The 22170-nt window shown below is 39.2% G+C and overlaps 1 protein-coding gene across 4 annotated transcripts; it reads left to right on the top strand.

The window, feature by feature from the left end:
* Nucleotides 1-215: 215 nt before the first annotated feature.
* On the top strand, nucleotides 216-22068 carry STAMBPL1 (STAM binding protein like 1). Of its 4 annotated transcripts, none has more exons than XM_032695675.1 (11): nucleotides 216-420; nucleotides 11447-11641; nucleotides 12564-12781; nucleotides 14123-14198; nucleotides 15612-15707; nucleotides 16377-16731; nucleotides 17312-17394; nucleotides 18318-18455; nucleotides 19079-19191; nucleotides 20722-20821; nucleotides 21765-22068. In XM_032695675.1, the coding sequence occupies exons 2-11, from the start codon at nucleotides 11558-11560 to the stop codon at nucleotides 21819-21821; spliced, it is 1320 nt and encodes a 439-aa protein (XP_032551566.1). In that variant the 5' UTR covers nucleotides 216-420; nucleotides 11447-11557; the 3' UTR covers nucleotides 21822-22068. The 4 variants fall into 4 exon arrangements, with proteins under 4 accessions (XP_032551566.1, XP_032551563.1, XP_032551564.1 ...); XM_032695672.1 differs by having other exon boundaries at nucleotides 221-420; nucleotides 17312-17436; XM_032695673.1 differs by lacking the exon at nucleotides 216-420 and adding an exon at nucleotides 530-650 and having other exon boundaries at nucleotides 17312-17436.
* The last annotated feature ends 102 nt before the right edge of the window (nucleotides 22069-22170 follow it).

Raw genomic sequence — 22170 nt, 5'->3', positions numbered from 1 at the left:
GGGGGATACACGCCAGGTGAGCTGCACCCCCGGGCCCCTCTGCCTGCGTTCGCCGTCGTTCCCTCTCGCCCCCGCGGGGCTGCAGCGGCGGCGGCGGCCGGACCCCGCGGCGCAGAGCGGGACGCGGCCACGCCGCTCGCCCGGCGCGGCGCAGGCTCCTCCCTTCGCCCCGCACCGTAACCCGGGCGGCTGCGGCGGCGCAAGGCTCGGCTCGGCACCGCCGGCACCTGCCGCCCTGCCCGCCGCTCCCGCGCACGGCGCCCGGGGCTCCGCGTCCCGGCGGGGCGAGGCCGGCGGAGCAGAGGGAGAGGGAAGAGGAGGAGGAGGAGGCCCAGGCCGCCCCGCCGGTCCTGCCTCCCCCCGCCCCGCGCTTTGTCCGCGGCAGCCGCCGCGGCGCCGCTCACGCGGATGCCAGACCCGGTAAGCGGCCGTCGCCCTTCCCGGTGCGGGGAGCGCGGAGCTGCCGCGCCGCCGTCTCCCGCCGTCTCCCGCCTCCATCCCGCTGCTCTGCGCCAGCGGTCCCTGCGGGAAGAGGGCGAAAGGGGCTGGTAGCCCTTCCGGAGCCGGGAGGCGGTGGGAGCCGGGCCGGTAGCAGTTCCCTGCGCCGCGCCGCGCCGGTGTCCCCGGTCCCGTGCCCGCCCCGGTGTCAGGTGCGGTGATCCGCGGAGGCCTGTCGGAAACAGCCCTCCTCCGGGCAGGGCGGAACTTCGGGCGGGAGCGGCCCCGGGCGGGAGCGCGGCGGGGAGCGGGAGCGGCTGGCGGTGCGGGGATGCAGCGCGGGCATCGCGGTGCCGCTGGGGGTGTGCGGGAGGCGGGGGGCTGCGAGCCCGGGCCGCCTAAAGCTGCTGACTCCGCTGCGGCTACGCAAAGAGGTGGTGGCAGGTTGGTGGGGAGCCGAGTCCAGGGTGTTATCGTGTTCCAGGGAGAAATCACACTGATAACAATATTCTAGTTTTTTAAATGATTTCCATATACATGTGAAAGATTATCATCGGAATAGAAAGTGAAAGAATGTGAAAAAGTAGAAATTGTGTTCGCTGGGTATATGTAACTCTCGGTTTCTGCTCATGTACTTCATTTTGCACCTGCCTCCTTCTGACCTCTGTAGGATCGAAGGTGTCCTTCCGAAGCTCACGGAGGAATGTAATTCACTCCTCTCGCACAGTCTGCTCTGTTTCAGAAGGGTACCCAAAAGTCTCTTCTGGGGAAATTCCTCTTGGTCTGAAATTATTTTTAGTTAATTTGCACATGGTTCTGAATACTCAGAGAAGTCATGGGCAGAAAAAACCCCACCGTTTACTGAGAATGGGAAGTGGTGAGATTATGAGATCTTGGATGGACAGTAGTTCCGAGGGAGTTCATCCCCAGGTGAAGACCAGCTTTGAGAAAGTTCTGTCTTCACGGAAGTGGGCTTTCTCCTCTTTGCAAGCTAAGGTGCATGACTGTCCAAAGCTGTACTTAGCATATATTGATGAATTGCCTTAGACCATCAGGTCCTAGAAAATAGGATACAGACCCAGAACTTCATGAAATATTCCCAGGAGGATGGAGTCTAAGTTTGTTCCTGTGGGTGCTGCTCAGGCAATATATTGTGTTACTCTGAAACAGGCTGGATTTTCTGACATACTAAAAACATTTCTGCTGGTATCTTGCATGTCTAAGTGCTAAATATTTGAATAACTAAACTGAAGGCCAGTGTTGACAAATCTGGAGTTTCATACATCACAGGACACTGTAGGAATGTAGGAAGCATTCATCCCAAAATCTGTATCATTGTTTAGGTACAAATTTCATAGTGTGTGGGGGAGGTTGTTTATAGTATTTTTAAATGGCTACAAGTGCAGGGGAGTTATTTGGTAGTGTTACATTTAAAAAGTAGGTTTCAGTATCTTGATCAGTCCTGCAATCATTTGTATTACTTGGTACTGCTATGCAAATACCGTGAAGGCATTTCTCATGTGGTTTTCCTTATGTGCATGAAGCATGCTCAAGTTCAGGCCTTAAGGCATTTTTTGAAGTTAATCACCAAGCTGAGGAAGAGTATAGCTCAAGGTGAGGGGTCATGAAATCTTCAGCTGCTGAGGGAATGGCATGAAGACACTGAGAAAATGTTGTATAAAAATATGTACTTGGTTTCTGTTTGCTGGACATGTATGAACAGTGGGTTTTTTTCTGGTCTTATCTCACTCCTAAAATTTTATTTTTGCATCAAAGGTTACACCTCCAGTTTGTGTTCTTAAAAGTAGTTTGCTGCCACATAAAGAAAGTCTTTGTCTATACAATTTTAATAAAATTAGAACATCTGGATTTTCATGCCAGGAAACATATTTTCTGGTCATAGTTTCCATTATAAATAGAAGTATCAGTCCATAAAAGCAAATGATCTTGCTTGTACAGTTTCTGAATGATCCATATGTAGTTGGTTACTACTGTTGTTGCATAGAAATCCCTTTTATAAAAATCCAACATTTTCAATCTTGCATGGCCGATGATGCCTCTTGGTAATGCTGTGAGTCAGTAAGCTCCTCAGACACAACCCGTTGCCTACCACTTCCTACTGGCAGCTCCAGATGACTCACAGTTCAGCACACAACATAAGGAATTACATTATGGAAGCTGTGGGCTCACTACATAATCAACGTAGGAAGTGTCTTCCTCTTTTAGCATCTCTGAACCATTGTCAAAATGCCCTCAGAGATATCTATTGCTCTGTGTTGACTTGGAAAAGAGTTTGTATAGCCTGCAAAGATCAATGAACTCATCCTGAGGGGAAAAGCAAATAATTTGAAAATGGACTCAAAGGTTGTCTGCATAGCTTCACTGGGATGAATAGCCTGGTGGCCTGCAAGCGTATAAAATGTTAACCACAAATCATTGCACTCAGCTTTGATATTCTGGATAATTCAGCTGACTGTCAAGCAGCCCTGTGAGCTGACTGTGTTACAGATCACTGTGCTGCTGTAAAACTTGTGCTTAGCATTGTCAATCTTAGCAAACTTACATAAGAGAAATTAAATATTGTAACTATCCCAGTAGAAAAAGTAGTCTAAATTCTCCTCATAGAGCCAGACATTCCTGTTGTTTTTCCCATCTGCTCATAGCATGAGACATCCTGAATCATCTAGGCTAGGGCAGAAGGTCAAAGATTTCATTATGAAATCAACTAACTGTATTACCTTAATATAGGCATCATACTACAGAAACATACCAGATTAAATGGTAGATATTTGTATTGGTTGATCACACTTTATCCTGTAGGTAATATTACTATCCATTTCTTACCTGCCCTTTGATTACTTAACCATTAGTGTACAAAACAGTCAGAATCCTTGGAACTAGTGCCCCAAATTATTTTTTCTAGATTTGAGGCCACAAGACAAGCTTCATTCTTTATAATAGGCAATTTAATAGACTTCAGATGAACTGTGAATTTGTATGTCAGAAAGGCCGAGTAAATTTGGTTCTCCTTTATTTTCTAGCCCGTATTATGAACATAAGAAGTAAGACGGAGTAGGAATTTGTCATCAGATAGAAATTGCTTGTTGCAACCGATTATGCACTCAATTAACAAGTGTCCTTATTAGAGGCTATGGAGTCGGAAAGTGTTCAAAATGAAGTAGGAAATATTGCCAGAAAAGTCATTACCTTTTATAGGAAAACCCAGAAGATTCTTAACCCTCCTAGCCTAGGAGAGGAGAGTTTCTTCTGAGAGAAATAGGACTACAGGCAGAAAAATCTGTGAAACCTAAGACTTTGCAAGGAATTATGCTTTCTTTGTGTCCTGGAAGTCTATGAAGTTGCAGGCCTCTGTGCTGATTTTTAGCCTCTCATTTGTTTCCCTTAGCAGCACAGCTTCTTGTCTTCATGGTGGAAGTTAGTTTTATCAATGATGTTCTGTATTGCAGGTATCTCCTTTTTTCAGTATTTCAGTTGAATCATCAAAGAACAAACTATATAACAACAGCTATTTATTTTATTTCTACCCTCTTCTGGGTTACTGTGCCCTGGTACACTAATTTTGTTGGGGGACTGTTGTGGATTTCCTAAAGGAAGGAAATGGCACTGTTTTTCTACACCATGTCTAGAACATCCTTTTAGTGGGTCACTGGAAAGATGCTGTTCTGTGTTGCATAAGTATATTTCACTGAATGCCTAAGAGGCTATTGCTTGTAATCCAAGACATTCTACCATTGGTGATACTTTATCCATTATTTTAAAAATGCTTTTCTGCTGCAACCGAAAGGTGTTACCAAAAAGGGAGAGAGGAGAGGGATTGTTTCAACACGAAAAACCTCAAGAGAAAGAACTGTCAGTTCACAAATGCATGTTTGAATGTTCGATATTTCCAGTCCATTTTTCAGGACATTCTCTTAAATATCCTGTAACTAATATTTTTGTAGACAGAGCATATTAATAAATCAGGTAGCAAGCCATCATCAAGATGTACAGCTCAAGTGCACAGGGTTATGTTATAATAGCACAAACATACTAAATGTTGATTTCAAAACAGTCTGCCTAAAAATGAATGAGAAAATAGTTGAAAGTCAGAGGTTTCCTCTGTCCTTTGAAGCTAGAGGAAAAGTATTCACATACTCTGTAGGGAGTAATAGTCAGGTTCTTGCATGTGCCATGTTGGATGTTACCTGCATATTGCAGTGGTTTATCACTCTTACAGACCCAGTAGCAAACTAATTTTATTGACATAGCTACTTTATTCACTATTATTCATATCTGTACCGAAAGGAGAACTGTCCCTAGAAGACAGCCAATCAATTATATTCAAGGAAGTACATTGACTAACTGCAGTCATCCAAATATTTGCAGACCAACTTTAAAAGCCTTCAAATAATTATTCTACCTTCTTTTTTAACTGTGAGAAAACAGAGCCTCGTGCCACCCACTTTTTCTTTAGATGAAAATAAAGCTCAGTTTTGTGATGTGAGATACAGCACTGAGTGGCCTAACCATATAAGCAAGGCATGGGTTTGGCAGATCTGTGCATGGAGGATCTTCCCTGCATGTGATTTCTCCCTCTCAGCACCCAAGCCAATGAAGGTGCTACTGTCTATACACCACTGACATGGTCTGCAGAGAGACCTCTTGGCAGTGTGCTGGGACATGGTGGCACTGGTCCTTCACCGGTGAAAAACAGGAAATAATCTTGACCTGCTTCTAGGAGAGATGATAATATAGCTTGGAAGTTGCCTCTGAGAGTTAGGGGAGCTTAGGAGGAGGTCTTAGCAATGCTGTTTAAATGAAGCCATGGAGCTAAAGACCAATGTTAAAGTATGAACCATTACTGAGATGGGCTTTTCTAGAGCCAAGCTTAGTAGCTCCTACTGTGAAGAGCAACTTCTCCATTGAAAGGTGCAGGATTTTTAGGAAGCTACTCCTCGCAGTGTGCTTCCTTTCATTGAAAGGCCTTTCTGTTGGGTTTTGTTGATTGGGTATTTCCTCTGCACAAGAGAATGATCTTGCCATGACATTCAGTGCTTTGCTGTTTTTTTCCAGAAGAGACTCCTTACTATACCAGCTGAATCACTTGCTGTGATTCTGAACGGTTGTTACAAAAAGCATGTTGACAGATGAACAGGCTGTTTCTTTTTGGAGAGAACCAGCGTTTGCTATTTAGACTGGTGTTTAGCATATTTATATATCAAACCCAAGTGTGTATATAAATTGTTATGTGCTGTGCCAATACATGGCCTGGCATTTCAAAAAGAGCTGAGTGAGGTAGATGCCTGTATTTCTAACCTATTTTTCACCACATTCACTTGAATATCCACTCCCAAGTACAGAAGTAGAAGTATCTGCTTCATGGATGACTTATTGGCCTGAAACAGTCCCTTACCTTCATCTGGCAATCGCTGGCGTGCCCTATTTAAAGTTTGCTGAGACAATTCAGTTCCATTATGGGTAATTAAAAGGTGCTATTTGCACTTACTAATTTGGCTGTTTTAATGAGAACTGGCCTCTTTATGGTTTGAGCTGCATCTTTATTCTAGGATTCTGTAATCATCACACTTCCTAGAATAGTAAATTGAAGTCTGACTGTGTTAACTTCTCATGACAATATTAAAACAAGCTTTTTCGTGCCATGGGATGAATGCAGAAAAGTTCTCTCAAAAGCAGTTTGTAAAAAGTAGAACTATACCACATTTTAGCTGCTATGTTAGCAAGTATTTCTAGATATACTGTAAGGATCCTGATCCCAATGTACTGGAGTGAATGATATTTATGGGAACCTCATCTGGTATTTACATTCCACCAAAATATCAGACAAAAGGATGAGAAATTCTGAAATAATCCACTGTTAAAAATATGCAAAGAATAAATCATTGCATAAGTAAGCTCCTGTTATTCTTAACAGAACCTAATCTTTGAATGAAGAAAATGCTTTGGAAAATTTTACCAGTGATCTCTTTAATGCAGCTTTTTAGTAAGATCAATAGTCAGAATATTGACAAATGTTGATGATAGCAGTGAAGTCAGTGTTATGAATAATTCCCTTAGAATTTAAAAATGTTACAAAGAGGAAACTAATATTTCAAATTAAGTAATAACAATGTTTCAAAGTAATCTTAAAAAGTGAAACTGAGTATTAAACTAATATTTTTTGAAGTTAGTCAGTTACTTGTTTAAAAAAATCCAAAAAGCTGATTCAACATTTAAAAGCCTCTTCTGAAGAACTGAAGAAGGAAACACAGCTTCCAGATGATCACAAGGTGTTGAAATTCAGTCCTCACAGTCTGCAGTCAGCTACTTTCTGTGAGGTCCTGACACTCTGAGCTCCTCTTTGTGCCCATGTCCTCTCCAGAAGGTTGGAGCACACAGCTCCCACTGGGGTGCCACAGTCACTGTGTGCATCCTTGGGCAGGACGTGGTCCCGCTCGGCTTTGTTGACTGTGCTGGTACAGTCGTCTCGCTCAGTCGGGTTGTATCAGTGAAGGACACACCGTACTAATCAGACATCTCAGAGTCTGTCATAGCAAGGTGTGAAGACAGATACAAGCTCCTTCTGCCCAGGCTGTGAGCTGGCTCCACTGAAGGCACTGCAGATACAAACTGCAAGTTAAATAGCTCCTACTGCACTCGAGCCGATAAGCCTTGCTGTGCAGCCACGTGTACCACCCCTCACTATCACACCGCAGTTACACAGCTTGGAAAATTAGCAGGGTTGTGCCTCTCGGGCTCTGAGAACAGGCAGGGTGGCTCATTTGTCCACATCCATCCTGGCAATTGTGTGAAACATCATCATGCAGCAAACTGTGAGGGCATTGGAGAACTTGTGATGAATTGTGGCATTATACCTCTCAGAAAAGCATGAGAGTTTGTGCATGCATTCCCCAGATCTTCTCATACCACCTCTGTCTTATTAGCCTACTCCTAAGGTACTTGATATGTCTTGATGTATTTATTCTGTCTTCATGCACTACTGTTTGCATATACTTTCAGTAAAAATTGCTCTCTCTGCTTTTCACTTCCCTGGTGCTTGGTACCATGCTTGTTAGCCCGAACAGAAAAATTACTTTCAATGCCATTTAAAATGTTGATTTTCTCACTTTGCACTATTTCCTGTGGCTGAAGGTTTGATTTAATAAAGCTGGATTTTTCAGGGATTAATACATAGCATTAATAAGATGGATCATATAGGAAAACAATGGTTTTTGAGGAGGAAATGGAATTTGGTGAGGAATGCTATACCAATGAAATGAAGAAAAGTTTTTTAACTGTTGAATGGATGTTAAATGATTATATTCTGGTAATGACTATCAGAAAACTCATAATTAGAAAAAACTTGATTTGAATGACAAATGTCCAGGCATTTCTTCTCAAACAAACATTACTTAAGTCGATCTAAGTTAATTTGAAATGCCTGAATTAGCAAAGCAGAAAAATGCATCTTTACTCTTGGAATCTAGAGCACTTTACAGTCTAATAGCCTAAGACAACTCCAAGCTAGTGTTGCTATTTGTCCCCTGTGATTGTGGTTGGAGTATAGTTCACTGTATTAGCATAACTATTTTGTATATTTGAGTATAATTAGTTATAAAGAGTGGTTGGATATTTGAATTTATCTTTGCTCTTGTAAAGTAAAATATAAGTTTATTATCAGAAAACATGTCAGGACTGGGTAATTTTTGTAGGTACCGTACAAGCTCTTATGGTGTCTTTTCAAAGGCAGTTTATATCAACCTAGGACAGCACTGCCTCAGAAAGGAACTAATCTATCTGTTTTGCTGGCTTCATGGTTCTGCCTCCTCCTTTGCATTTTGATTTTGAGAAGAAAGTAGTTAAGTTTAAAAGTCCATTTAATTTTGATTTGGATCAGCTACAACTTGCCTCGAAGTCACTGGAGCCAACAAAATTAGAGTCCAAAGAAGCATGGTGAGGGTGAGGTGAGCCCCTTGGCAGTGTCATGCCCTTCAGCTGGCTAAAGGTGACTGTGAGGCTGTGCCGTGAAGAACATTATGCACAGAGGCATTCCAGGGAGCTGGCACCACATGCCTGTGGTGGTGTTTTTAGTAAAGCTTAACTTTCTGCATTTTAATCATTCATTATCCTGCCAGTGTGTCCACATATAATATATTGAAGTGCTGTCATAAGACAGCCAGAGTTCTTTTCAGAATTTTTTTCTTAAGTTACACTGCCACCTGTAATAGCTAATATATTTGAGTCTTATTTGAGGTTTTTGTAAAAGTGATACAAATTCATTTCAGTATTTCTTCTTTATTTGCAATGTCTGGTTTTTAAAGTGTTCCTGAAGCTAAATTTAAAAAGTCTGTTTCCTCTTTTATTTGTAGCCATTCTTCTGCTAAGCTCTTGCACTGTGACTTGTCATATGCTCTGTGCAGAGCTTCTTCATCCTTTCCAGGCTCTGAGGAAGTGTGAGTTTCTGCTATTACCAGATGTCTCCTCTTTAAAATACCTACTCTTACACTTTTAATGCTATTACTATTAATCCTTCTTTAGGTTAAAAATTCACTGAATTAACTTGTGTTTATAACTTTAATATTAGAGGAAACCAAGTTGACAAATATTTGCAAGTAAAGGGTTCTGTGATGTCTCCCTGTGCCATTTTTTGAAGAGATTTTGACTGGGGAATACCATAGGCCTCTTTAACAAAGATCTGTTTGGGAATACTGGCCCCCCAAAACCAAACCAAACCACTAATTAGTGGCTCTTGTTTGCCGCTTGCTGCACCAACTTTTTTCCACTTGCCTACCAGCTCGGCTGAGAGGTCTTCAAGCAGTGGTGACAGCTGAAAGAAGTATTTGATCAATAGCCCATGTCCTCAGTAGGAAAGCATCTCATGAACAGTCTCTTCAATGTCCATTTCCTCACTAGACTTTGGTGAAAGTCTGTTGAGAGAGAAAGCCTTGAAAAATGGTTTTCTTGCTCAGAAGCTGCTAACTGAAATAAGGAATTGAACAGAAATGCATTTCTGCTGCTTTACTTTTGAAGGAAAAACTTTTGTTATACATTGAGTGACTAGACTATTTTGCAGTTTGTTATGCTTGGATGCATACTTTAGACCAAATCCAACCTTTCATTCAGGTGTTGTAGATGTCGCAGTTGCTTCTAGGGGAAATAAAATAAAAAATCCAAAAGTAATGGATAAGAGAATGGATAAATAGTTTTAAAATATATGCTTTTTAGCTCCTTTTTTTTTTTTTGCTCATTTATTTGTTTGGTTTGGTTTTCAGTTTTTGTTCCTGAGCTCCACAGATCATATGAATGCAGTCTCTCACTGATGATTTCATTTCTGCTTAGAGTCTGAGCTGCATAGGCAGAAGATTAACATGAGCTCTGCACTGGCCAAGCTTTTAGCCCTCTCCTTTCACAGTCTACCAGTGCTTCAGCTGAAGAAGGGCTTCAGGTGGAACTAGGTGTAAAGCAGAGTATTTCCTGGAGCAGGCTAAAGCAAAAATATTTCATTATTGTTGTCCCAAAGGGCCTTTCTACAGTTTGTGAATAGGTAATGAGTAGGCTCTCCTGCCAGGCTGATCATTTACGCCAGAGCTCCATGTATATAAAATTGAATTGTTTAGAGAGCAGTTTCCATTAGCACAGCAACCACAACTAAGATTGCTTTCTTGGGTGTATAAGCTGTGTTCCGGTTTTTTTGGTTACAAATGGTGCAAACAGTTTGAATACCTAAATTTCCAAAAAGCAGGCCTTGAAATTGAATTCACATATCTATGACCATACCTTGTGATGAGAATAAAAATCTTGAAAATGAAAAACATTGGTATAAAGGCAGTCAAGAATATAATCATTGAGATCGGGAGGTCATACATAAAAATGGAGTAAGATTGATTCAATAAGGTGGAATGAATCTATCAGTAATGGCTTTTACAAGTAAAACAGGATGATTCTGACTATTCTAAATAAAGTGTATTACTTAAATGAATTTAATGTCTCCTATAATACTTGCACTAATGGTTAAAGTTTAGGACTAATCTAATAGATACTGTTGGTTTGGGGAAAAAATGAGGAAGACACAAATACAAAAATCAATACTTGAGAAATACAGCCAGCTAAAAACACATTAGGGTTGTTTTTCTCTAACCCAGAGTCCTCTGGCCTCTAGAAAGAGGTAGGCTGAGGAAATATCTTTGCTGAACCCACTCTATGCTTTTACAGAAGCATAAGCATATTTATTGCAACATATAAAGTGCCTTCGACATTCAGGATCAAATCTGTTTAGACTGAGTGCACAGAAGGGAAAAAACACACTAGAAACTTAATTTTCACATTTCCCGTGTAATTTAAATAATTCATTCCTCTTTCAGTGTTGGGTTTTTTTTGGTTTTGGTTTAGTTTTGGTCAGGTTTTTTTCTGAAGACCACAACATCTAAATACTTGTCTTAACTTGTTCAAAGCTGTGCAAGGAGCAGTTATTATCAGTTGACTCATCAGAGTTCATCGTATTTTGAGTGTTTTTGAAGTCAGCAAGCTGTGCAGGTGGAACACATGGTGCTTGAAGTATTTTCTCTGCTTTATGTTACTGATACAAATGTTTGTGTGTAAAATTTTATTTTTAATTACAGGCTTAGCAGGAAATAAAGATGCCAGATTCACACTGTTCATCAAAACATATGCTCAAGGAAGCACAGATTCTGTGATTAGTCCTCGAACTTCTGAGTTTTTCACTTAATGCTTGAAAGTTGGGCATTTTTTAAGTTGCTGTAAAAATTGTAAAAGTAATTTGTTATATCATGTTCAAATCCACTGTAATAACATTAGTGAAGGTCAGCTAGTCCACAACTGCACTGAAGCCTCCATGCATTCCCAATTTAAATTCTAGATGCTTGGTGAGTTCTAAATTGTTATTAAACATGGAAGTACTGTGTCATCAAAGTAATAAGTGAGTGCTGGCATGCAAACTTATGTGACATTTGAATGTATTTCTAATCTGAATGACTTGTCTTATTTTTTCCAGCACACAACCACAATCAACATATCTATTTTCAAGTTTCCCTTGGGCTATTAAACCCTGAGACATCTGGTTGCAAATATTGAGTGCTGGATTGACACTGCCCTTTTCAGTCAGATGGAGACTCTGGAGGAAAAGAGCAATCTCCTTGGTTTGCAGGCAGACAACAGCATGGAACAACCATTCACTGTCAGCTCATTGGTGTGTATTACAAAGAAATGCTTCAGTGGCTGAGCAACTCCTCTTTCAATTAGGAATCAGTTCAAGAGAGCTGTTTAGCAGTGTTGGCTATCAGCTCCATGGGTCTCTTTCTGCATGCTGCCAGTTCCTCCCACATTCTGCCTGATGGTTTTGTTGGAATTTTTTTTTATTTCTGTATGCGTGGTTTATGGGGTTTCAGCAATCAGATTTTTAAAAAGTTGAAATGGACATTTTGAGTAGAAAGAGTAAAAAATTTCATCAAAGTGAGAGGAAACAACTTGCACTAGCCAATTATTGAGCTACTTAACAGGAAGGTAATGACCACAATAAGCAGCTGTGCTTCTTCTTCACTAGTTAGTTCTGATTTATTTAGTGGCCTCATTTAAAATTAGAAATGAAGATTTGATGTGAGCTGTTGACTGAATCAGGGGAACTTATTACTCTTTGTTACCTGAACTATTCCAAGCAGTCAGAGCTATACATCATGTAATAGGGTCTGAGTATTCAGGACCTCCATCAAATTATTTCAATAATTTCAATACTTAAGACAGACCCTTGTAGAATACATGTGTAGGGCATTCTAAAGGGTTCTATTGCCTTTGGTAATTTCTGTAGGGGGTTACTTGATTTTATCTTTTTTTTTCTTTTTTTTTTCTACAGGGGTTTTCCTAATTTTGTCTTTTTTTGGGGGGGAGGGGGAAAGGGGGAAGAGATCACTTTTTATTTTAATTGTAATCACAATTTATTTTTCAACTGAGAAACATGTTAGGATGTTTCAGCTGTGGCTAGCAGTGGGGAAACCAATGCCTGTCATGAGAAAAAAATTAGCTGAAGATTTTTCCCTTGAGCTTCTTAGGACTGAGACCGCTTACTGAAAGTGAAACGGAATATTCTCTTTGCTAATCTGTCTGTTCCTTTTCAGAAAAAGCTAGTAGCTATTCCTGACCACACAGACATCTCTGTGACTCCAGAAGAGAGAGTACGTGCCTTAAGCAAGCTTGGCAGCAATATCACAATCAATGAAGATATCACTCCACGCCGCTACTTTAGGTCTGGAGTAGAGATGGAGCGAATGGCGTCAGTGTACATGGAGGAGGGAAACCTGGAGAACGCTTTTGTTTTTTATAATAAGTTCATAACGTAAGAAACCAATTGGAGTCTTTACAGCTTATAATTCTGAGTGAACTGAAATAGAGAGCTGCAGTGAAAACCCCTTTGTTCAGTGTGCTCTTGCAGAATGACTTTGTTCTCTGGAGGTCTTTATGCTAAGCACAGGCTTTGTTAAAATTGCATCTCACCTGTATGGTAGTCCTACCCATCTCTTAACTGCTAGGCATGAATTATCCTAATATACAGAGGTTGGAGTTTACTGTGCAGGCCAAACCATGAGCACTGTTGCCCACAGATTATTCTGTATATATCAGCATGTTGGTTAAATACAGTGTCTGACTTACAAAGCGATGTTTTAAGATTTCTGAGCCTTTAGTAGTTATGCCCTATGAGTGTCTACTGATCTTAAAGATGCACAGCACTTCAAAAACATGAAAAAAAATGGCTTTTTGCTTATTTTTCACTTTTCTTCCCCAAAATGATCAAGTTTGTTACAGGAATAAATGCAAAACCTATAATATATGTTCATCGTATGATTATTCTCCCCACTGCAAAAAAACAGTTCTGGCCAGCTTTCATTACAACTCTCAAAATAGACAGCCAAAAAATATATTAGTGGCAGATTTAAATGTTTAACCTAGGTAGTTTTGCTGTAGTGTTGCTTGGTTTGTTTTATTACTTCTGAAAGTTTTTTTTTATGCATATTCTAAAATTTTTATAATAGGAAACATCCTCCCTCCCTCCTTATTTTCCTCATGCTCTGAAAACTAGACCAAACCTTTCTTATCCCACTTGATTTTAAATTTATCTATGTCCATAAAAAGAGGGTCTAGAGGTGAACATTGTGCAACTTGCTGAAAGAATGATAGCAGCTGTATATTCCAAACTCTGTGCAGTTGAGTGTTGCCATAATTTATCTGTCAGGTAGCTGTGCAGCTTGGTCTCGTAAAAATAACTGCTTTAATGATAGTCAGTGTCACATTCTTTCTTTAAGGTTCAGCGTTTTGGCTAAGAATAGATAAAGACAGTAGAAATAGTATTTATTAATGCTGAGTAGAGTGGAGGGTGCTTTTCATGGATATTTTTAGGTGCTGCCTGCTAGTTAGTCCTTTTCTTTTAATCCAACCCACTACTAATGAAAGCCAAACTATATATCAGATGTGGAAAATAATCTCCTGTCTTTATCCTGTGTGTCTCATGCAGGTCCATACAATAATGTGTTATTTTAAACATGTGTGTAGAAACCTGCTCCAAATCATCTGGAATTCAGTGTTTAACAGTTATGTGAAACTGATTTTTCTGCCAGCGTAAAAGCTATTATGGATATTTCTCTGAATTCTGAGGCAAACACATGCATGTTTAATTTTCTAGATTATTTGTAGAAAAGCTGCCCAGTCACCGAGACTATCACCAATGCGCAGTACCAGAAAAACAAGATATTATTAAGGTAGGGTTATGGTTTCCTAGCATTTAAGAAATATTTTGCACAGAATCTCTCCGTTTTTTCCCAGCACTCCTTTTCCCCCTATGCACACGTAGTCCATGGCAGCCACCACAGCTTGAATTTCTGATACCTTTCTCCACTAGCCATTCATGTTTTATTTTGGTTTAATTATTTGATCATTACTGGAAATTAAATTATCAGTCTAGAAGATGAATGAGAATGGTTGCTAGGCTGTTGGAAACTCAGGTACATCTCTTTCTGAAAGTTTACATATTAAAAATACAATATATTAACAGTACTTAGTTTGATTCTGGTCCCAATTATGTGCATGGATAATGGTCCAAGCTAATGATTGCAAACAGAGGGAGAGATATGTGACATTACTGGTGTCTGTGCAGTATTTGCTTACTCTGCTAAATAAGCAAAGTATATTTTTGCTTTCTTTATTACCAAATATATATTTATATAGTTTTTACCAGATTTTTTTCCCTCCATTTCTATACAAAATAGTTTTACTTGGGTTTTTTCCCCCTCTAGAAAATGAATTTCAAATGTAGCCTTATACTGAGCTTTAAACAGTTGGAGTTGCCCAGTGAGAATTGTTAGAAGGAGCACAATTGTCTCTTGCTTCATGCTCCCATATTTGCATGCTTTTTCTGCTGCTAAAGCTGAGTGTTATAATCAAAATCAAAATGCTTTATGCCAAAGTTTCGACTGTGGCCACAGTCGAGGGAAAACATCCCTACTGAGAAGGGGCATCCAACATGCCTCCCCTATGGCACTCAGCAGGATTAAGCAAATGGTCTCTTTCCCTTCCTTGCCTACAGCCCCTGAATTATTTTGTAGTAGCCTTCACATTAGTAGAAAACATTGAGCATTGGTTTTGTTTTACAAACAATATTGTTTTGTCTTCCAGGGCTGTCAGAGTAAGCTACAGGGCTCTTCAAAGAAACTTTTTTTTTTCCCCCCACCTGGAAACAGGCATATTTAGACATATTTATGACTAGGAAGTCAATGCAATGATCCTACCTGAAACTTTGAAAGTTGGCCTTAGTTTTTTTTATAAATTACACCTGCAACAAAATTGTTAGTCACCACACTCTGTTTGTTTAAACAGAACAGAGATAACAGATTGCTATTAAAAGAGCTGATCTTTCCTTGAGATAACGAGTAGCCATGTCACACCTTTCACTAATATAAATTAATATAACTTTATTGAAATCAGTGTACTATAGAAGTTTCATAAGCTGGTGATTTAGTATGTATTTCTTCCTTTTTTTTTCCTGAGAGAAGAGCAGGGTTTTTTTCTATTTTGTATTTTTTTAAATCTATTACAGCTGAGTTTGTTTTCCAGGTGGTTCTTTTAAAAAGTGAAAAGTAAACTTACCTATCTTTCTCCCCCATTCCACCCCAAAGAAATTGAAGGAGGTTGCATTTCCACGGACAGATGAATTGAAAAGAGATCTTTTAAAAAAATACAACTTAGAATACCAGGAATACATGCAAAAAAAAGTAAGTTTTATATGGTTATTAAATAATGGTTTGCATGAATATTTTTCTGTCATATAAAACTTTAAAATTAAGCAGTAAAATGCCAGGTCTGCAATAACCTAATAATTTTCTGGGCTGATTAGTAATGACTTTTCATTTCTTCTTTAGAATCAACTTGTCCTTTGAAAATAAGTGATGCAAGTGTGTGCTAGGAAATACATATCCTGTGATATTTACTTAATAACTGTCTACAAATATCTGGATAGGCCTTTGGTGCACTGATTCTGTTTTATAAAGAGGATTCAGTTGATATTTATATCAGTATATGGAAAAAGTCCCTTGAATCCAAATATGCTCAAGTTTGAATTGAGTCTCTAAGTAACTGTAAATACCTGCATCTTTTGTTTTGAAGTCACTGAAAACGGGATTTATAGTTTAAAAACTTGTCTTGGAAAAAGCATCTGAGAAAACATGTATTTTTCTTTCCCTCACTTAAATACTTATTATCTTTTCCTTACTACCTTTGGGGGGTATAGTTTTATATTCCAGTTCAGCAAATAGGTTCCAAAAGACTCCATTTTTTATGACAGGATTTGATGGCTTTATTAAACTGCTAGATTGCTGCTTTGCTTTCATTTTTTGTAACTTTTTCTGTGTTCTGAGAATGCCATTATATTGCATATGTTTCAGAACAAATGTAACACTGAAATTCTGAAGAAATTAGAGCATCAAAAGCTCATAGAGGCAGAGAAGAAACGAATTGCACATATGAGGCAACAGCAGCTTGAATCAGAACAGTTTCAATTCTTTGAGGATCAACTTAAGAAGCAAGAACTAGCTCGAGATCAGAAAATCAAAGAGAGTGTGGCTGTGTCTGAACAGATAGATGGAAGTATGCTATCTTGTATTTCTGTACCAGAGAACAATTCCCTATCTACTGCAGTGCTTGAGAAAAAAGAGAGGAGCGGCACATCTGGCTGTGCTGGACATTCACCTCCAGTAAACCGGGTCTTAAAGCCAGCTGCTACTCTAAGTGCTGTTCAGAGTAAGTCCACAGATTTCTTTTTTCTCCTATTTTTTTTTTATCTATGTGCATATGTATTTATTCACTGTGAGGATTTCCATAGGGAAATAACCGTGAATCGATTAGTGTACACACAGTAGTTCTTTATAGGTTCTTCATTTTAAGGAGGACATTAGTTACAGTTTCACATTTTCCAGTTGAGTACCAATGAATGGATCTAGAGAGTGAGACTTAGTGTTCCTCTGGAATGTAGTCTGAATCTTGCCATGGGACCTCAAGGGAGCAGAGGCAGAACCTGCAGTGGTTCACCCTGAAAAGCCCTGGTCTGGGAGATAATATCAGCTCACTGTCACCTCAGGGACAGGCTAGTGAGCATATCTTATGGGCTGGCCACTTCAGTTTAGATGAAGTGCTTGTTCTGTAGATTTATTCTTATTAGAAATCTATGATGTGGTAAATATAATTCTTTCACCTTTAATAATAGAATATAATATACTTTGTGTATTTCCTTATTTTAAGGATCTTCACTGTGTAAGCTGTAATTGCCTTTTTATCTCTCTTTCTCTTTCTTTTTTTTTAAATTTTTTTTATTCTTGGTTAGCTCAACTGGCTGAAGCGCTCAGAGGTGTCATTTTGCCCAGGGATCTCTGTCACAAATTTCTGCTGCTAGCAGAGGCAAATACAGTAAGAGGAATAGAGACATGTGGAATTCTCTGTGGAAAACTGGTACAGTTTAATGCTCACATTTGTATGGGGAAGATGTATTTGATTGTACTGTGTTATCCTGTGATGTATTGATTTCAGAGTAGATCTAAATGATCAGTCTTTAATGTAATTAACTTCATATTATAATCTGAGTGATCACTTCAGCATGGTGGGCTTGCTTTACTGGGAAAACATCTGATCAAAGTACTCTGTTGTTGTTATAAAATGTAGCAAGTTTTTCAGCTGGTGTACAACACAGGCTTTTGCGAGTACTTTCTCTGGCATTCATCTAAGGTAAGTGAGGTTTAGTTACAGGACAATGAAATATAAAGACTGCTAGAATCCACTGGAGTCATCAAATTCATAGTGCCACAACAAAAAAGAAGAAGAAAATCCCCCTATCAAACTGTAGAACATCTGATTTTCAGTCTGGTTTTTTTCCCTTTGACCTAGATAACACTTAATGTCCTTCAGAGCAGGAAAAGATGTCATGGCTGATGCTGGCATCCAACGAATTCTGAAGATGATCTCAAGTGTATTTGAATTGTATGGAGAGAAAGAATAGCAACAGTAGTCATGTTCCACATTTCACAGAAAATAATTATAGTTTTCTCAAACCTCTTGTATATGTTTTTAATTATTTTAAAGGATAATCTTTTCACAGTGATCTCTGAGAATATTTCAATACAACAGTCTCGTGTTGTGACTAATGCTACCCTGTATGCTTTTATAATAAAGTGCTGAGGCATATTTTCAGGTGCAGTGTGTTAGTAGAGCCGCACTGGAATCAGTGGAGCCCATCCTGTTTTGTTTTAGCTGATAGGCTGACATCTTTCAGATTCTGATTCAGCATTTATTCATTAGTTCGTTTGTTCCACTCTAAGTCAACGTTTGTTTTACAGACACATAATGAATTTACTATTACACATGTAATAGTGCCAAAGCAAACTGCAGGACCAGACTACTGTGACATGGAGAACGTGGAAGAATTATTTGGTATTCAGGATCAGTATAATCTCCTCACTTTGGGTTGGATCCATGTACGTATGATTCATAAATTCTGGCTTTTCTATATTGGCTCTAAGTACTGTATGAAAAAGAAACCTGGAAATAAACTTAAGAAACAACTGGAATAATCCAAATTAATTTGCTTACTTAATTCTAATTGTAGTGATGTAAATGAGCACTAATGTTGTCCACAGAGTATTTCTTTATGCAGTTGAGGCATCCTGTTGACACAATGGGCCTGCTTCTGCCTGTGCAACTTTTGTTTATATTTAAGGGTATTTTATTACTTTCTAATGCCGTATTCAAAAGCTGGGGAGGGGAGGTATTGTGTTGTTGAAACTTTATATTCATTTCACTCTTAGGGATTTTGTACAATCAAGGAATTTCCCTTTGTCTTGTGCTTTTTCATTCAACCTTTCCCTCCCTGTAATCAGAAAACTGCTTATGTACCTGACTGTGAATGTGCCTCCATGAATCTCATCCTGAAGAGCCACCTTAACAATAAAGAATCTGGGTTAATAAGAACTTAAGAAACCAATCTGAGAAAGTACTGATGCTTTCACTTGTCACAAATAATTGTTCCTTCTTGAATTTATGTTGACCTTGATCTGTAAGAATTATTTCATGATGTTGAGTTTTCCCTTTCTTTTCCTAGACACATCCAACACAAACTGCATTCTTATCCAGTGTTGATCTTCATACTCATTGTTCTTATCAGCTAATGTTGCCAGAGGCCATTGCAATTGTTTGTTCACCAAAGCATAATGAGTAAGTTCTGATTTTTTTTAAGTAATATTTAGATATTTTTCCCTGCTCCTTCTCATAAAATTTGGTCAAATGCAAAAAGTACATGCCAGTTCAGATAAAGGGCATGAATATTGAGTTGAGTGTTTGTTTTCTATAAGTAGCTCAGACTTGCATTTCAGTCAGTCCCTACGCACACCATTGTTTCTGATTTCTCTCTCCTCCTCCCTTCCCAGACCCAGGTTTTAAATTTTGTTTATTTTTATATTCTGCTCAACAACGTAGTAGGGACAAGAGCTATTCTTCTGGAGTCCTCATTGCCAGTGACCTACCATAGATCTATCTTCATTCTGTCTAGTTAAAGAAGTGGAGGGAGATTAGGTATATTTCTCTAGAATTGTATGAAAATTGCAGTTTGCGAAGCAGAAGGATAAAGATTACCTTTTTTGATAATAAAAGTCTATTTTTCTATTTCATAAAATATAAACAATATATATCTGAAAAAAATATGGAACCGTGTAAATATTAATGTGAAGGTTTGTAATGGAACATGTTGCCCAGAGAGGGTGTGAACTCTTAACCCTAGGAGATATTCAAAACCTGACTAGACATGGTCCTGGCAACCTGCTCGGGGTGATTCTGCCAGAGCAGGGGTGTTGAACCAGACAATCTTCAGAGGTTCCTCCCAGCCTCATCAATTTTCTGATTCACCTTTGGTGTGCTTGGCATTTCAGGGCACCAGGGCTAACTCCATTGTTTAGACTGTGCATTTCTTCAACCTTTTCTTCTGGCCTTCTGCCTCTTTAGATGACTTCAATGAACCCTGTCCTGGGTACCTAACTTCCTATATGGGCCATTCAGGTAGCAGAGCTGTGAATAAAGATTGAGTGGCAAGAGCACAAGCACTAGGCTTTGTAACCTTGAGCATATCTGTATACCTTTTAAAATTTCTGGTTTTCCGAACTTCTTTCACAGTTTATGCTGATACCCTGTAACCAACTCTAACCTGTAACATTTATTATGAGGTGCTGTCCTGCAGTTAATAGGTATCAATCTTATTTACAGAAGGGTGGGGTTTCTAACATTTTATTCAATACCAAAAGTATTAGCTCACACATGTGCAGCAGTGCATTTTCTAATGCTTTGCATTACATGATTACCTAAAGGAGTGGTAATCACCACTAGTCATTTAGGCAGCTAGCTTAAAGGCTGTTTTCTTTTAAGTTGCCCTGGGTGAAATGCAATCCAGAACACCTAAGTTTCTGTAGGAACTAGCCTTAGCCCTCAGTAGGCTAACCTGCCTAATGGGGGTAGCACCACTACTGTGATTCTTTTTCTATCCCCTTCCCTTCATCATCTCTTCCTTTATAGGAATGCAACTCCCTTTGGTTTAAAATACCTTTAAAAATCCAACTCAGCCTGGGCTCTTGTGTATTGAAGGTCACCAAATGCCATTCTGTTGTCCTTCTCTTAAGCTAAGCCATTTGTGTGTGAAACCTTGGACATGTATTATGGGAGCAGTGTGTAACAGGAGTTTCTTGTTTTGCTTTCCAGCACCGGCATCTTCAGACTTACTAATGCTGGCATGCTAGAAGTATCTGCTTGTAAAAAGAAGGGATTCCATCCACATACAAAGGACCCTAGGTTATTTAATGTAAGTATATAATCCAACATGGTTTTGACTATTTAAATTCTTGCCCATGAATCTGCTATGAGCAGAAATCACATGTGCTTGAGGTTAGATTTCTTAATAACTTTCCTGCTGTCTTAATGTTTCATTACCCTTAGTTGACTAAGGTGGACAGCAGGAGACTGCTTAAGCAATCAATAGCAGCCATGAAATGAGTGTTACATGCTGCCATTTAAATGGTGGCTAACCAGAGGCAGTTACCATCAGTCAACACTTCTTGCTCGCTGCTTTCTGAAGGAGCAAAAACCACATTTTCAAATGGGAGTTATTCCTGAGCTCTTCAGTTTTTAAACAGAGAATCAGTTTAGTTCATCTCTCCAACTGTAGTGTCCCAACAGAACATCCTAGCTGCTAAAAAGTGCAGCTATGAGTAGGTTAAGCCCTATTTCTTCCATTGCCCATAATTTCCCCCTGGCTACCATATCTTTTGATAGTAACAACTATGTTGTAATAACACAGTAAGCTATATGTATGGCTCAACAGTAGAGTCAGTCAGAGTTGTCTTCCAGATAACAGTAATATTTCTTATAAGTCTTTACCTTTGAATAATTTGGGGTTTTTAAATAGGCCTCACTTTAAATACTTAAGCATCTCATATAGCTCAAAACAAAGTGATCAAATACAGAGAAGTAATGCTGAGAGACAGTGGAAATTACTTTGTTGTCAGACTTTCTGAATGTCAGTATTAGTCCTCAAAAGAAGAAGTCAGGGTTCTTTGTTTTGTTCTGTTCTTTTATTGTTCATTGTAGGGGTAATGAGAAGGTAGTCCAGCTCTGAAAAACGTTAAGATTTTTTGTTCCAAGTGGGCCCTTTTCACTGGTCCTTTACAAACCTGATTCATGAATGAAGTTACTGGCTATTTTACTGAAACTGATTTCTGTCAGTAATGGGTTGACTTCTTCTGCAGCCATGTACCCATGTGGTTGGGAAAGACATAAAGATAATTGTGCTGGATCTGAGGTGATACGGATGGATGAAACTGATGTTGTTCTACAAAAGGCCAAAACAGAAAAATGGATTCCTGTTTTTCCTACATTTTCAGAAATTACTTTTATATTTATACATTTTAGATTGAATGGTTTGATATTTATTGCTGTAGCCTGTTTTGGAGTTATTTTGTTGCTCTGTCAAGGTGGTCTTCAGTGGCATTACCCCTGAATCTGTAAACAAACCTCACCTGTAAAACACAATAAAATGAACTTCAAACAACAGTAACTGTGTTGAAATAAGTAATATTTCTTTTATCACTTGCTGGAATTAATTGACTTCTGAGAATCAGAGATCTTTAACAGTTGTTGACTTTTTGTGATTTC

Source organism: Chiroxiphia lanceolata, chromosome 8 (genome assembly GCF_009829145.1).
Source record: "Chiroxiphia lanceolata isolate bChiLan1 chromosome 8, bChiLan1.pri, whole genome shotgun sequence".
Classification (NCBI taxonomy): domain Eukaryota; kingdom Metazoa; phylum Chordata; class Aves; order Passeriformes; family Pipridae; genus Chiroxiphia; species Chiroxiphia lanceolata.
Note: the sequence above shows the minus strand (reverse complement) of the source record. Positions and strands in the feature narration are given on the sequence as shown.